General features: G+C 53.6%; 1 protein-coding gene across 2 annotated transcripts in view; it reads right to left on the reverse strand.

The window, feature by feature from the left end:
- The window catches only part of afg3l2 (AFG3-like AAA ATPase 2), a 35327-nt gene extending 23023 nt beyond the window's left edge, over positions 1 to 12304 (reverse strand). For both annotated transcript variants that reach the window (XM_042332061.1, XM_042332060.1), the window contains exons 1-4: positions 12160 to 12304; positions 7637 to 7736; positions 4179 to 4259; positions 1816 to 1925 (exon numbers count right to left, since the gene is read on the reverse strand). In XM_042332061.1, the coding sequence (XP_042187995.1) occupies positions 1816 to 1925; positions 4179 to 4259; positions 7637 to 7736; positions 12160 to 12273 (405 nt within the window). In that variant the 5' untranslated portion in view covers positions 12274 to 12304. The remainder of the gene's footprint in view (positions 1 to 1815; positions 1926 to 4178; positions 4260 to 7636; positions 7737 to 12159) is intronic.
- Between the last annotated feature and the right edge of the window lie 2650 nt (positions 12305 to 14954).

A 14954-nucleotide genomic window follows, 5' to 3' on the forward strand; every position in this document is an offset into this window, starting at 1 on the left:
CACACTATCCTCCTCCACCGCTTGTCCTCCCACCTCAACCTTCAAGGCCCTGTCCTTAACTGGCTCCCCATCCCCCAGAGGATTGATTTCAAGATCCTCATCCTCACCTACAAGGCCATTCACGGCCTCGCTCCTTCCTACCTCTCCAACCTACTATCCCCCTACCTACCTGCCCGTACCCTCCGTTCCTCTGGCTCCGGTCTGCTCCACGTCCCCCGCCCCAACCGCCCTACCATCGGTGGTCGGGCCTTCAGCCTCTCAGCCCCGAGGCTCTGGAACTCCATCCCCCAGTGCCTTCGCCGCTTCCTCCCTTTCCTCCTTCAAGGCCGGTCTCAAAACCTTTCTCTTTGACCGAGCCTTCAGCTCCGCTCTCAACTCTCTACCCCCTCCTCGCTCCCTCCCTTCCCTCCCCTCACCCTGACCATTTCCCCCCTCCTCGGGTCATGACCCAACTGTGCAGCGCCTTGGGACGTCCTCCTGACGTGAGAGGCGCTTTATAAATGGAATCTTGTTGTTGTTGTTGTTGTTGTTTAGGTCGTACCTCTCCCACCGTCTTCACTTTGTTTCCACGAACGGCTTTTCCTCCACCCCCCGCACTGTCTCGTGCGGTGTCCCTCAGGGCTCTGTCCTCAGTCCCTCCTCTTCACCCTCTATATGCTCCCCCTGTGGGTATGCGGATGACACCCAACTCTACCTTTCCTCCTCTACCTCAACTCCACGACCCCCGATGTAACTTTCTTCAGCTCAACGTGCGAAAAACTGAGGCCCTCCTGATTGGCTCACGTCAGCGCCTCCGCACCTCAGGTGCTGACACCATCAGCTCTGCATCTCCACCTCTCAAAGCCATCAGGAACCTCGGGGTTCTGTTCGACCCTGAGCTGTCCTTTCTCCCCCATATCCGCACCACAACGGGCACCGCCTTCCATCACCTCCGGAACATCGCCAGACTACGGCACTACCTCACCCCTCACGCGGCTGAAACTCTGGTCCACACCTTTATCACCTCAAGGCCGGACTATGGGAACTCTCTCCTCGTCGGCCTTCCCGGCCCTCCCTCCACACTGCAGGTCATTCAGAACTCTGCAGCTCGTGTACTGTCCCGCACCAGACACCGCGACCACATCACTATCCGCCTATCTACCTGCCTGTACCCTCCGTCCCTCTGGCTCCGGTCTGCTCCACATCCCCCGCCCCAACCGCCCTACCATCGGTGGCCTTCAGCCTCTCAGCCCCGAGGCTCTGGAACTCCATCCCCCAGTGCCTTCGCCGCCTCCTCCCTTTCCTCCTTCAAGGCCGGTCTCAAAACCTTTCTCTTTGACCTTCAGCCTTCAGCTCCCCTCTCGACGCTCTACCCCCTCCTCCCTCCCTCCCTTCCCTCCCCTCACCCTGACCATTTCCCCCCTCCTCACTCCCTCCCTTCCCTCCCCTCACCCTGACCATTCCTCCCTCCTCGCTCCCTCCCTTCCCTCCCCTCACCCTGACCATTTCCTCCCTCCTCGCTCCCTCCCTTCCCTCCCCTCACCCTGATCATTTCCTCGCTCCCTCCCTTCCCTCCCCTCACCATTTCCCCTTGCTTGGGTCCTGACCCAACTGTACAACGCCTTGGGACGTCCTCGCGACGTGAAAGGCGCTCAATAAATGGAATCTTTTTGTTGTTGTTGTTGTTGTAAACAGAGGCACGTGTGTGGAATAAGGAAACTTGCCCTGTCCTGCAATGTAACCACGATCCTCTCGCTTGAGAGGTGATAACCAATATGCTGTGGAACTCCACCAGTTGTTGAACAATGGTCACTGCGAACTAGAAATCGCACTTACTTTCTGTAATCTGGCCCACCAGGTCGAATCATCCTTCCTGCCTCCCTTCTTTCCTCCACCTCCACCTCCACCATTGCTCCCAGAACTCTGAGGATTTGGCGCTTTTGCATCTGTGAAACATGGCGACATACCATCAATATACAATGCAACCTTTCTACAATCTTCATCCTTACTGGTTTCTGGTTCGTAAGATTCTCTTCCAGTGGTGAGACATCACCTTGTTGACGAGTATCAACAAGATAATAATAATCCCTCCAAAATCCAAAAACAATAATAAAAAAATTTGTCATTTTCAATCTACGACTGTTTGTGGGACATTGCTGTGCGCAATTGGCTGCCGCGTTCGCCCACAAATATACAGTCAATTCACTTTACAGTGTGTTCTGTGAAGCGCTTTGGGACGTCCTCCCGACGTGAAAAGCGCTATATCAAATGCAAGGATTATTATTATTATTATTATTATTCTCAATAAGAAATAACAATAAATCTTTACACTTGATACGGCGCCTTATCACGTCTTCGAGACGTCTCAAAGCGCTTCACAGGATATACAGTAAAGTGAATTGACTGTACATTTTGTAGGCAAAACATGCAGCCAATTGTGCACAGCAGCGTCCCACAAACAGCCGTGGATTGAATGACATCATTATTATTATTTATTTTGAAGGAATTATTACCCCCGGAAAAGCGATCCGCCAATCAACTAACAACAGGGTTCCTAACCATGTGTGGAAGCAGGAAACTTGCCCAAGGTTTTGCCTTACAGGGAATCAAACCCAGGTCCTCTCTCGTGCGAGACAATAACAGTAATAATAATCCTTGCATTTGATATAGCGCTTTTCACGTCTTCTCGATGTCTCAAAGCGCTTCACAGAATATACTGTAAAGTGAATTGACTGTATATTTGTGGGCGAAATGCGCACAGCAATGTCCCACAAACAGTCGTAGATTGAAAATGACCAATTTATTATTGTTTTGTTTTGGAGGGATTATTATTAGGCTCTGTGTGGAGTAAGGAAACTTGCCCAAGGTTTCGCCCTCTGCCTGGAATTGAACTCAGATCTCTCACTTGCAAAGGGAGTGCTCTAACCACTGAGCTACAGGATTCCAATGGTGCATTTGTTTTGACTGTTTAGCAAGACTTTCCAAATTACTTGTGGGTTATGCACAGGCTTGTTCACAGGTAACATAATTTAAGGACTTGTGGATCCTTTTTGTGCTTTTGGTTATCAATTCAGCCAATTTTAAACAAGTCTTTTCTTCCCTCCAAACAGTAATGAAGGCTTATCCAGGAGGCAAAATACACTATAACCCACTTTTTTTTGCCCAGCCGGGTGTCTGACACACCTGGAAACCCATCACCATGCTTAGCAGTATCCAAACCAAACTGAGAGTTCCATACATCCCATCTACACGTGGATCCTTAATCCCACCATGTGATAGTTTAGAAAAATATACATAAGATAACATAAGACAACAGCAAAACAAGTGGAAAACATACCAATTATTTGGGAAAATGCACTTCGTTTCTTAGATTGATGATTACGTAAAGTGATCAAGCTTTTGTCTGGCGAGTTCTGATATTAGCCAAACCTTAAACATCTGTGGCCAAAACATTTCTTTGCTTTATTGCTTGAATCTTATCATACGTTAGAACCTTGTACTTTCTATTCAACTAGAAATATTTTCAAATGTTCCTGCCTGCGTTCAGCTGTAACAACAGAAAGCAGTTGTCTGGACTCCCATTGCACAGTGAGATTAATTACTACAGTAAAACTCACATAACATTTACTACGACTTACACAAAGTCCGAGTTACAGGCAAACTGTAGAAGTCATTTCAAATCTGATTTAATCAATAACGTGCCCAGCGCTCGTGTAATTCACTGCAGCCGCTAAGTGCACATGTGGTGATGGGTCAAGACTACGTTTCCTGTGATTCAAAGCTTCCTGACCATCACCACGTCACTTACCGGCAGGTGATGGAATCGCGGGAAAATATAATAATAATAATCCTTGCATTTGATATAGCGCTTTTCACGTCTTCTCGATGTCTCAAAGCGCTTCACAGAATATACTGTAAAGTGAATTGACTGTATATTTGTGGGCGAAACGCGGCAGCCAATTGTACACAGCAATGTCCCACAAACAGTCGTGGATTGAAGTGACCAATTTGTTTTTGAAGGATTATTATTAGGTGTGTGGAGTAAGGAAACTTGCCCAAGGTTTTGCCCAGCCGGGTATCGAACCCAGGTCTCTCGCTTGTGAGGTAAGTGCTCTAACCACTGAGCTACAGGACTCCAATATATATTTAAGCAATTCAAAAAATATATAAATTGTGAACCAATAAATTATATTGAATACCTTTGATCTCACTGGATTCCTTTGACGCATCGGATTCGCTTGCTGCTTTAGAATTTTTGTCAGGAAAATATTTTTCAAAACCTGTTTAAAATTAAAATGAATAAAGTTACTTTGCAAATTAAACCATGTGTTTTTTTATATATGTTTGAAAACCTCTCCACTACAAGTAACTACATCAATATGCGGATGCTGAATCCAATTAAATTTTCAAGACTAAGATATATAAGTTTTTGTTAGGTCGGGGTATCAACGGATATGGAGTAAAGGTGGGTAAATGGAGTTGAGGTACAGATCAGCCATCATCTTATAGAATGGCGGAACGGGCTTGAGGGGCTGAATGGCCTCCTCCTGTTTCTATGTCCCTAATGTTTGTATTACCTCAAACTCATAAACTCAACAAAGGAAAGGAGAAAACACGTATCTGTTGGGCTTCTTGCTATTCATGTTTCTTGTTGGAAAGCCTATGTCAGCTTTGCAGGTCAATTGTGGTTGACATGTGAATAAATGCCCAGTGGGTGGGGTACTGCAGGGCTGGTGCTCATGTGGGTTCAAATCCCACTGTTGGGACTTGTACTCACATAGTCTAAGATGGCAATCCAATAATAATAATAATCCTTGCATTTGATAAAGTGCCTTATCAGGTCTTTGAGACGTCTCAAAGTGCTTCACAGGATATATTATAAAGTGAATTGATTGTATGTTTTGTGGGCGAAATGCAGCAGCCAATCGCACAGCTACACAATGTTGTTGCGTTGTCGGAGGTGGCGACCTTCAGATGAGATGAGAGTTTTCTCTCCTCTTACAAGAAGAGGAAAGAAAACTGGTGGACAAAGACTATTCTGAAACTAACATTAATCCTTAATAACCCTTGCATTTCATATAGCACCATATCACGCTGTTGAGACTTCTCAAAGCGCTTCAGAGGATGTACTGTGAAGTGTAGTGACTGTATATTTTGTGGACAAAACTCGGCAGCCAATTACACACAGCAGCGTCCCCACAAACAGCCGTGGGGCGAGTGGGCAATACTATTTGGAGGATTGTTGTCCGGGACACCGAGAGAGAGAGAAACTCCCTTCTCTTTTCCAATAGCCCCGCGGGATCTTTACCATCCGCCTGAACAGGCAGACGGGACCTCGGGTTAACGTCTCCTCCCAAGGATGGCACCTCCCACAGTGCCCCCCACCCCACCCCCAGCGCTCTATTGGAGCATCAGCTTCGACTGTGTGATTCCAAGTCCTGACTTGGGGCTTGAACCCACAACCTCCTGACTGAGAGAGAGAGGGAGAGAGAGAGAGAGGGGGGAGAGAGAGGGGAGAGAGAGAGAGGGGGGAGAGAGAGGGGGGGAGAGAGAATGGCGGGGGAGAGAAAGAGGGGGAGAGAGAGAGAGGGGGGGAGAGAGGGGGGGAGAGAGAGGGAGGGAGAGAGAGAGAGAGAGAGAGAGAGAGAGGGGGAGAGAGAGGTGGGGAGAAAGAGGGGGGAGAGAGAGAGAGAGAGAGAGAGAGAGGGGGAGGGGAGAGAGAGAGAGAGAGGTGGGGAGAGAGAGGGGGGGTTGAGAGAGAGAGAGAGAGAGGTGGGGGAGAGAGGGGGGGGAGAGAGGGGGGGGGAGAGGGGGAGGGGAGAGAGAGAGAGAGGGTGGGGGAGAGAGAGAGAGCGCTACCACTGAGCCGTCCTGACCAAAATCCATAAATAAAAATCAAGAAGCGTAATCCAAAGGTCGCTTGTGTTCCCCGCGATCAGAAAATCATGAACAGACTTCAGGAGGGGACAGTGTAGTTCATTTCATCCAGAAGCAAGGTGAGACATACAGCTGCAGTCTGAGATTCTTGGGTTGAATTAGGACCCACTTTAACACCAAAGAGATAAACCTTTCTGACGGGGGCAAATGGTTTTGTTCACTCTCTTGTTTGATTGATAACTGGAGCCCACTGACTCACAAGCGGCTCCAGGAGGTCAATCATCTCAGTCCCCTTCTCGCCCAGTGGGAGGGAGGGAGGAGGTGTTACCGCTCCTCTGCTGGGCGAGAAGAAATTCACTTAAGTTCGGACAAAACGGCCCTCCCCGATGTGTGTAGCTTCGCCTGTATCTCCTGTGAAGAGCTTCGAGGCGTCCTCCTGACCTGAAAGGCTCTACATTAAATGTAAGGATTATTCCAGGTATCTGTTCCTCGCTTTCAAGTGGCTATTCCTAAAGGCACAAAGAGCAGTGCCACCTCATATATCCAGTCCAGGCTGAACGGTTTACTGAAAGATGAGTGAGATGCCAAGGCCTCAAATTTATCAGCACCAAAAATTCATCTCGAAGCTGTTACTTACTAACAGAACCTGCCCCAGTTATTGCATATCTCCTGTATCCTCATACGATCGGAAAAATCTGTTTTGAAGGGCACAGTATCCTTCCTTCACAAAGACCAGTGCTCATTTGCCTAAGAGTGGGTGTGCCTGAAATAGCTGCATATATTTCACAAGCAAAGTTAACAATAAAAATAATAATCCTTGCATTTGAAGCAGCGCCTTATCACGCTGTTGAAAGGTCTCAATGCGCTTCACAAGATATACTGTAAAGTCGAATTGTTGTGGGTGAGCCGGGTATCCGACGTGAAAGGCGCTAACAAATGTAATTTTGTTGTTGTTGCTGCATCTGACACATAAGAAAACTTGCCTAAGGTTCTGCACTGCCCAGGAATCGAACCTGGGTCCTCTCGCTTGCGAGGCAACAGCTCTAAGCACTACGCTACAGGACTAATAGTGAATTCCATTAGGAACACTTCCCCTGGTTGAATCACGGTGCCTTTAGATATCGGATTCCTTGAATCACACGGTGCTGCCCAATCTCTCAAGCTTTATAGCAGAGTCTGATTCAAGGAATCCTATATCCTAAACTTTTGAGTCTTGGTGGGGGGTGGGGAGGGGAGTGTACAGGTCGGAGTAGTAGGGAAGTGCTGGAGTACAAAGTGATTCTAAGGGAGTACGAGGATCTTGAAATCACTACAATTGTGGAATCCTGTAGCTCAGGGGTTAGAGCCCTCCCTCGCAAGCGAGAGACCTGGGTTTGATTACCGGGCAGAGCGAAACCTAAGGCGAGTTTCCTTACTCCACACGCCTCAGTTTACCAGCTGTGAGTAGGAACCTGGTTGTTAGTCGATTGGTGGATCGTTTGGGGTAACAATTTTTAAAAAATGTTGTGTCACTCAATCCACGTCTGTTTGTGGGACGCTGTTGTGCGCGATTGGCTGCCATATTCCACCCACAAAATATATAGTCAATTCACTTGACAGTATATTCTGTGAAGGACTTTGAGGACGTCCTCCCGATGTGAAAGGCGCTGTATCAAATGTAATTTTGTTGTTGTTGTCTAGAAGATGTGATAAGGCACTATAGCAAATGCAAGGATTATTATTATTATAGGCATAAATTAACATGTTTACAGATATTTAACCAAAGTTAAAGGTACCTCACCTTTTGGAGGTCGGGTGTACAATTGCCCGCACACACCAAGTACACTTGTCAGTAGATTGTTCCTCTCCAATCTGGCACGTCTTGGTGCAGATTCTGAAAGCTACAAGAACAATTGTCAATCTAAAAATTACATACAAACTTTTTTTAAAAAAAATAAAGTAGCAAAACTTTTCACTCAAGGTTGTAAACGACACTTGATTAACAGGAAATAATAATCCTTGCATTTAATATAGCGCCTTGCTCCCCCCTACCTCTGCGATCTTCTAACCCCCTACCAACCTGCCCGCTCCTTCCAGTTAGCAGGCTCCGGCCTTGCCCACCATTGGCGGGCGGGCCTTCTGCCACTCTGCACCCACCCTCTGGAACTCCATCCCACAGTCCCTTCTCCTTGCCCCCTCCATTGCCTCCTTTAAGATCTGTCTCAAGACACTCCTCTTCGACTTGCAGATGACACTAAGTTGGAAACAGTAGTAAACAGCGAGGGGGATAGTAACCGACTGCAAGAGGTTAGAGACAGACTGGTAACACGGGCAGACACGTGGCAGATGGAGTTTAATGTGGAGAAATGTGAAGTGATGCATTTTGAGAGGAAGAATGAGGAGAGGCAATATAAGCTGATGGTCCAGTCTTAATGGGGGTGAAGGGACAGAGAGACCTGGGGGTCATATAGTAAATCTCTGAAGGTGGCCGGACAGGCAGATACAGCTGTTAAAGAGCATCCGGGATACTCGGCTTTATAAATAGGGCATAGAATACACAAGTCAGGAAGTTATGATGAACCTTTATATAAAACACTGGTGAGGCCTCAGCGAGAGACTGGGTTCAGTTCTGGGCCCCACACTGTAGGAAGGATGTCAAGGCATTGGAGAGGGTGCAAAGGAGATTGACCAGAATGGCACCAGGAATGAGGGACCTCAGTTATCAGGAGAGGTAGAGAAGCTCGGATTATTCTCCTCGGAGCAGAGAAGGTTAAGAGGAGACTTAATAGAAGTTTTCAAAATGATGAGGGGATTCGATAGGGTGAACGAGGAGAAACTATTCCCACTGGCGGTGGGTCGGTAACCCGAGGACACCGATTTAAAATAGTTGTTAAAAGAAACAGAGGGGAGGAGAGGAGAAATGTGTTCACACAGCGAGTTGTTGGGATCTGGAATGCATTGCCTGAAAGGCCGGTGGAGAGAGAGGGGGAGTGGGGTTGATCAGGGCTATGGGGAGAGCGGGGGAGTGGGGTTGATCAGGGCTATGGGGAGAGTGCGGGGAGTGGGGTTGATCAGGGCTATGGGGAGAGTGCGGGGAGTGGGGTTGATCAGGGCTATGGGGAGAGTGGGGTTGATCAGGGCTATGGGGAGAGAGGGGGGAGTGGGGTTGATCAGGGCTATGGGGAGAGAGTGGGGGAGTGGGGTTGATCAGGGCTATGGGGAGAGAGGGGGGAGTGGGGTTGATCAGGGCTATGGGGAGAGGGGGGAGTGGGGTTGATCAGGGCTATGGGGAGAGAGGGGGGAGTGGGGTTGATCAGGGCTATGGGGAGAGAGTGGGGTTGATCAGGGCTATGGGGAGAGAGGGGGGAGTGGGGTTGATCAGGGCTATGGGGAGAGGGGGGGAGTGGGGTTGATCAGGGCTATGGGGAGAGAGGGGGGGAGTGGGGTTGATCAGGGCTATGGGGAGGGGGGGGAGTGGGGTTGATCAGGGCTATGGGGAGAGTGGGGTTGATCAGGGCTATGGGGAGAGAGGGGGGAGTGGGGTTGATCAGGGCTATGGGGAGAGTGCGGGGAGTGGGGTTGATCGGGGCTATGGGGAGAGTGCGGGGGAGTGGGGTTGATCGGGGCTATGGGGAGAGTGCGGGGGAGTGGGGATGATCAGGGCTATGGGGAGACCTGTACCCTAGCCAGATCCTAACAACTTACAGATTTAACGAACACAAATCATTCTCCAAACACTGCTCTTCAACAAAATGTCAGTGTTGATTGTCTTCTCTTCCAATCCCACGTCAATGGGCACAAAGTTCATGTCCCATCGCAAACAGCCCTTCCACGAACTCACTGAGCAGAAACATTTTGCCTTATATTTAGACAGAGCAATCTGCAATAACACAGCAAGTAGCCTCTGGGGGAGACGGATGCTAAAGAAAGGAGTTTTTTTTACTAAACATCAAACACTGGTTTGTGCGACTACAAAACTACTCCATCATTCTGAAAGAAAACAAGTCTCTGCTCCAAAAGACAGGAGTGTATGTGATAAGCAGCTCCGATGGAGAGTTAGGGTACCCTATAGACTTGTTATTCAAACTTTCAACCTGGGGTCTGCTCAACAGTTCAAAGGCCTCAAATAATAACCTTCCAAGTCACTTTTTTCAAAAAAAAACAAAATAACTTGTTGTATTTATTCCTGAGGAGCCTGTGCAGAGGGCGCTCTGTAATACACTACAATTATATATGCATTTCATATCGGTCTTAGCACATCGTTGAGATGTCTCAAAGCGCTTCACAAAATAGTGACTGTGTATCTTGTGGGTGAAACGCGGCAGAGCACACAGCAGCGCCCACACACAGTCGTGGACTGAGGGACCAAATTATTATTATTTTTCTAATTGACGCTGAAAGATATAGAGAGCGACAGGAGACCAGAGCTGAGAGAGAGGCTGACCATCCCGTCCATGGGGAGAGGAGTGGAGCCGGAGCCGGAGATGGAGATGGAGATGGAGATGGAGATGGAGATGGGCCTCACGACTTTGCTCACTTTTCTTCCCAAAAACGAGGTTTGTGGTAAATTGGTCAATTCGAGGCTGTGTGTCAGTGGGGGGGGGTGGGGGTGTCAGTGTGGGGAGGGGGTGTCAGTGTGGGGGGGGGTGTCAGTGGGGGGGGAGGGGGGTGTCAGTGGGGGGGGTGTCAGTGGGGGGGGGTGTCAGTGGGGGGGGGTGTCAGTGGGGGGGGAGGGGGTGTCAGTGGGGGGGGGGAGGGGGGTGTCAGTGGGGGGGGTGTGTCAGTGGGGGGGGAGTGTGTGTCAGTGGGGGGGTGTCAGTGGGGGGGGGTGTCAGTGGGGGGGGGAGGGGGTGTCAGTGGGGGTGTGTGTGTCAGTGGGGGGGTGTCAGTGGGGGGGTGTCAGTGGGGGGGGCTGTGTCAGTGGGGGGGGTGTCAGTGGGGGAGGGGGTGTCAGTGGGGAGGGGGTGTCAGTGGGGGGGGGGGGGGGGTGTCAGTGGGGGGGTGTGTGTCAGTGGGGGGGGGTGTCAGTGGGGGGGGGGGTGTCAGTGGGGGGGGTGTCAGTGGGGGGGGGTGTGTCAGTGGGGGGGGGTGTGTCAGTGGGGGGGGGTGTCAGTGGGGGGGGGGTGTCAGTGGGGGGGGTGTCAGTGGGGGGGGGTGTGTCAGTGGGGGGGGGTGTGTGTCAGTGGGGGGGGTGTCAGTGGGGGGGGGTGTCAGTGGGGGGGGGGGTGTCAGTGGGGGGGGTGTCAGTGGGGGGTGTGTGTCAGTGGGGGGGTGTGTCAGTGGGGGGGGTGTGTCAGTGGGGGGGGTGTCAGTGGGGGGGGTGTGTCAGTGGGGGGGTGTGTCAGTGGGGGGGAGGGGGTGTCAGTGGGGGGGGTGTCAGTGGGGGAGGGGTGTCAGTGGGGGGAGGGGGTGTCAGTGGGGGGGTGTCAGTGGGGGGGGTGTCAGTGGGGGGGGGGGGTGTCAGTGGGGGGGGGGTGTGTCAAGGGGGGGGTGTGTGTCAGTGGGGGGGGAGGGGGTGTCAGTGGGGGGGTGGGTGTCAGTGGGGGGGGGGGGTGTCAGTGGGGGGGTGTCAGTGGGGGGGGTGTCAGTGGGGGGGGTGTCAGTGGGGGGGTGGGGGGGGGGGTGTGTCAGTGGGGGGAGGGGGTGTGTCAGTGGGGGGGGAGGGTGTGTCAGTGGGGGGGGAGGGGTGTCAGTGGGGGGGGTGTCAGTGGGGGGAGGGGGTGTCAGTGGGGGGGGGTGTCAGTGGGGGGGGGTGTCAGTGGGGGGGGGTGTCAGTGGGGGGGGGGGTGTCAGTGGGGGGGGGTGTGTCAAGGGGGGGGTGTGTGTCAGTGGGGGGGAGGGGTGTCAGTGGGGGGGAGGGGGTGTCAGTGGGGGGGTGTCAGTGGGGGAGGGGGTGTCAGTGGGGGGGTGTCAGTGGGGGGGGTGTCAGTGGGGGGGGGTGTCAGTGGGGGGGTGTCAGTGGGGGGGGTGTCAGTGGGGGGGAGGGGGTGTCAGTGGGGGGGTGTCAGTGGGGGGGGGGGGTGTCAGTGGGGGGGTGTCAGTGGGGGGGGTGTCAGTGGGGGGGTGTCAGTGGGGGGGGTTGTCAGTGGGGGGGAGGGGGTGTCAGTGGGGGGGGGGGGTGTCAGTGGGGGGAGGGGGTGTCAGTGGGGGGGGGTGTCAGTGGGGGGGGGGGTGTCAGTGGGGGGAGGGGGTGTCCAGTGGGGGGGGGTATAAAATAGCCAAGATATGTCTCTCCCGAACCCGTCACATTCCCCCCACTCCCTCTCCCCCTCACACACCCCCACACCCTCCCCCCACCCCCCACTCCCCCCCCGCCGCTCTCACCGTGTGCGGGGCGCTGTGTTGGGCTGTGACGGTGGAGGCGGAGGCGGGGGCGGGGCCCCGGTAGCGGCTGAGGCCGCGGCAGCACCGGGACAGCAGCAGATAGCGGTGCGCCATCCCCTCCCCTCCCCCCGCGCGCGCGGCCCTCACTGTCATGGCCGCCAACGGCCACCGGCGCTCACACACGTCACCGCGTAACCCCCGCATACGTCATCACGCAGACCCCACGCACGCTGCCGCCCTCCCATCAGGTCACGTGGGGGCGCTTCTCACGCGCGATTGGGCGGTCTCTGAGGAGTGTGAGAGAGAGAGAGAGAGGGAGAGGGGGAGTGTGTGAGAGAGAGAGGGGGAGTGTGAGGGAGAGAGAGGGGGAGTGTGTGAGAGGGGGAGTGTGTGAGAGAGAGAGAGGGGGAGTGTGAGGGAGAGAGAGGGAGTGTGTGAGAGAGAGAGGGGAGGTGTGAGGGAGAGAGAGGGGGAGTGTGTGAGGGAGAGAGGGGGAGTGTGAGAGAGAGAGAGAGGGGAGTGTGAGGGAGAGGGGGAGTGTGTGAGAGAGAGAGGGGGAGTGTGTGAGAGAGAGAGGGGGAGTGTGAGGGAGAGAGAGGGGAGTGTGTGTGAGAGAGAGGGGGAGTGTGTGAGAGAGAGAGGGGGGTGTGTGAGGAGAGGGAGTGTGTGAGGAGAGGGGAGTGTGTGAGAGAGAGAGGGAGTGTGAGGGAGAGAGAGGGGGAGTGTGTGTGAGAGAGAGGGGGAGTGTGTGAGAGAGAGAGGGAGAGTGTGAGGGAGAGAGGGTGTGTGTGAGGGAGAGAGGGGGAGTGTGTGAGAGAGAGAGGGGGAGTGTGTGAGAGAGGGGGAGTTTTTGAAGAGGGGGACTGTGTAGAGAGAGGGGGAGTGTGTGAGAGAGAGAGGGGAGTGTGTGAGAGGGGAGTGTGGGAGAGAGGGGAGTGTGAGAGAGAGAGAGGGGGAGTGTGTGAGAGAGGGGGAGTGTGTGTGAGAGGGGGAGTGTGTGTGAGAGAGAGAGGGGGAGAGTGTGAGAGAGGGGGAGTGTGTGTGAGAGAGAGAGAGGGGGAGTGTGAGAGAGAGAGGGGGAGTGTGTGTGAGAGAGAGAGGGAGGGGGAGTGTGTGAGGGATAGAGAGGGGGAGTGTGTGAGAGAGAGGGGGAGTGTGTGAGAGAGAGAGAGAGAGAGAGAGAGGGGGAGTGTGTGGAGAGAGAGAGGGGGAGTGTGTGGAGAGAGGGGGAGTGTGAGAGAGAGAGAGAGGAGGAGTGTGAGAGAGAGAGAGGGGGAGTGTGAGAGAGAGAGGGGGAGTGAGAGAGGGGGAGTGTCTGAGTGAGAGAGGGGGAGTGTCTGAGTGAGAGAGGGGAGTGTCTGAGTGAGAGAGGGGGAGTGTCTGAGTGAGAGAGGGGAGTGTGTAAGAGAGAGGGGGAGTGTGTAGAGAGAGAGAGGGGGAGTGTGTGGGAGAGAGAGGGGGAGAGTGTGTGAGAGAGAGAGAGAGGGGGAGTGTGTGAGAGAGAGAGGGGGGAGAGAGGGGGAGTGTGTGAGAGAGAGAGAGGGGAGTGTGTGAGAGAGAGAGGGGAGTGTGTGAGAGAGAGGGGGAGTGTATGAGAGAGAGAGGGAGTGTGTGAGAGAGAGGGGGGACTGTGGAGAGAGAGAGGGGGAGTGTGAGAGAGAGGGGGAGTGTGTGAGGGAGAGAGAGGGGAGTGTGTGAGAGAGAGAGAGGGAGTGTGTGAGAGAGAGAGAGGGGGAGTGTGTGAGAGAGAGAGGGGGAGTGTGAGAGAGAGAGGGGGAGTGTGTGAGAGAGAGAGAGGGGGAGTGTATGAGAGAGAGAGGGGAGTGTGTGAGAGAGAGGGGGGACTGTGAGAGAGAGAGAGGGGAGTGTGAGAGAGAGGGGGAGTGTGAGGGAGAGAGAGGGAGTGTGTGAGAGAGAGAGAGGGAGTGTGGAGAGAGAGAGAGGGGGAGTGTGTGAGAGAGAGAGGGGAGTGTGAGAGAGAGAGGGGGAGTGTGTGAGAGAGAGAGAGAGGGAGTGTGAGAGAGAGGGGAGTGTGAGAGAGAGAGGGGGAGTGTGAGAGGGAGAGAGGGGGAGTGTGAGAGAGAGAGAGGGGGAGTGTGTGAGAGAGAGAGGGGGAGTGTGAGAGAGAGAGAGGGGGAGTGTGAGAGAGAGAGAGGGGGAGTGTGAGAGGAGAGGAGGGAGAGAGAGGGAGTGTGAGAGGGAGAGAGGGGGAGTGTGAGGGAGAGAGAGGGGAGTGTGAGAGAGAGAGGGGGAGGGAGAGAGAGGAGGGAGGGGGGAGTGGTGAGGGAGAGAGAGGGGGAGTGTGAGAGGGAGAGGGGAGTGTGAGAGAGAGGGAGTGTGAGAGAGAGAGGGGAGTGTGAGAGAGAGAGAGGGGGAGTGTGAGAGAGGAGAGGGGGAGTGTGAGAGAGGAGGGGGAGTGTGTGAGAGAGAGAGGGGGAGTGTGAGAGAGAGAGGGGGAGTGTGAGAGAGAGAGGGGGAGTGTGAGAGAGAGAGGGGGAGTGTGAGAGAGAGAGAGGGGGAGTGTGAGAGGGAGAGGGGGAGTGTGAGAGGGAGAGTGTGAGAGGAGAGAGGGAGTGTGAGAGGAGAGAGGAGGGGGAGTGTGGAGGAGAGAGAGGGGGAGTGTGAGAGAGAGAGGGGGAGTGTGAGAGAGAGGGGAGTGTGAGAGAGAGAGGGGAGTGTGAGAGAGAGGGGGAGTGTGAGAGAGAGGGGAGTGTGAGAGAGGGGGAGAGAGAGAGAGAGGGGAGTGTGAGAGAGAGAGGGGGAGTGTGAGAGAGAGAAGGGAGTGTGTGAGAGGG

The sequence above is a fragment of the Callorhinchus milii genome, unplaced genomic scaffold (assembly GCF_018977255.1).
Source record: "Callorhinchus milii isolate IMCB2004 unplaced genomic scaffold, IMCB_Cmil_1.0 Scaffold2, whole genome shotgun sequence".
NCBI classification, from domain to species: domain Eukaryota; kingdom Metazoa; phylum Chordata; class Chondrichthyes; order Chimaeriformes; family Callorhinchidae; genus Callorhinchus; species Callorhinchus milii.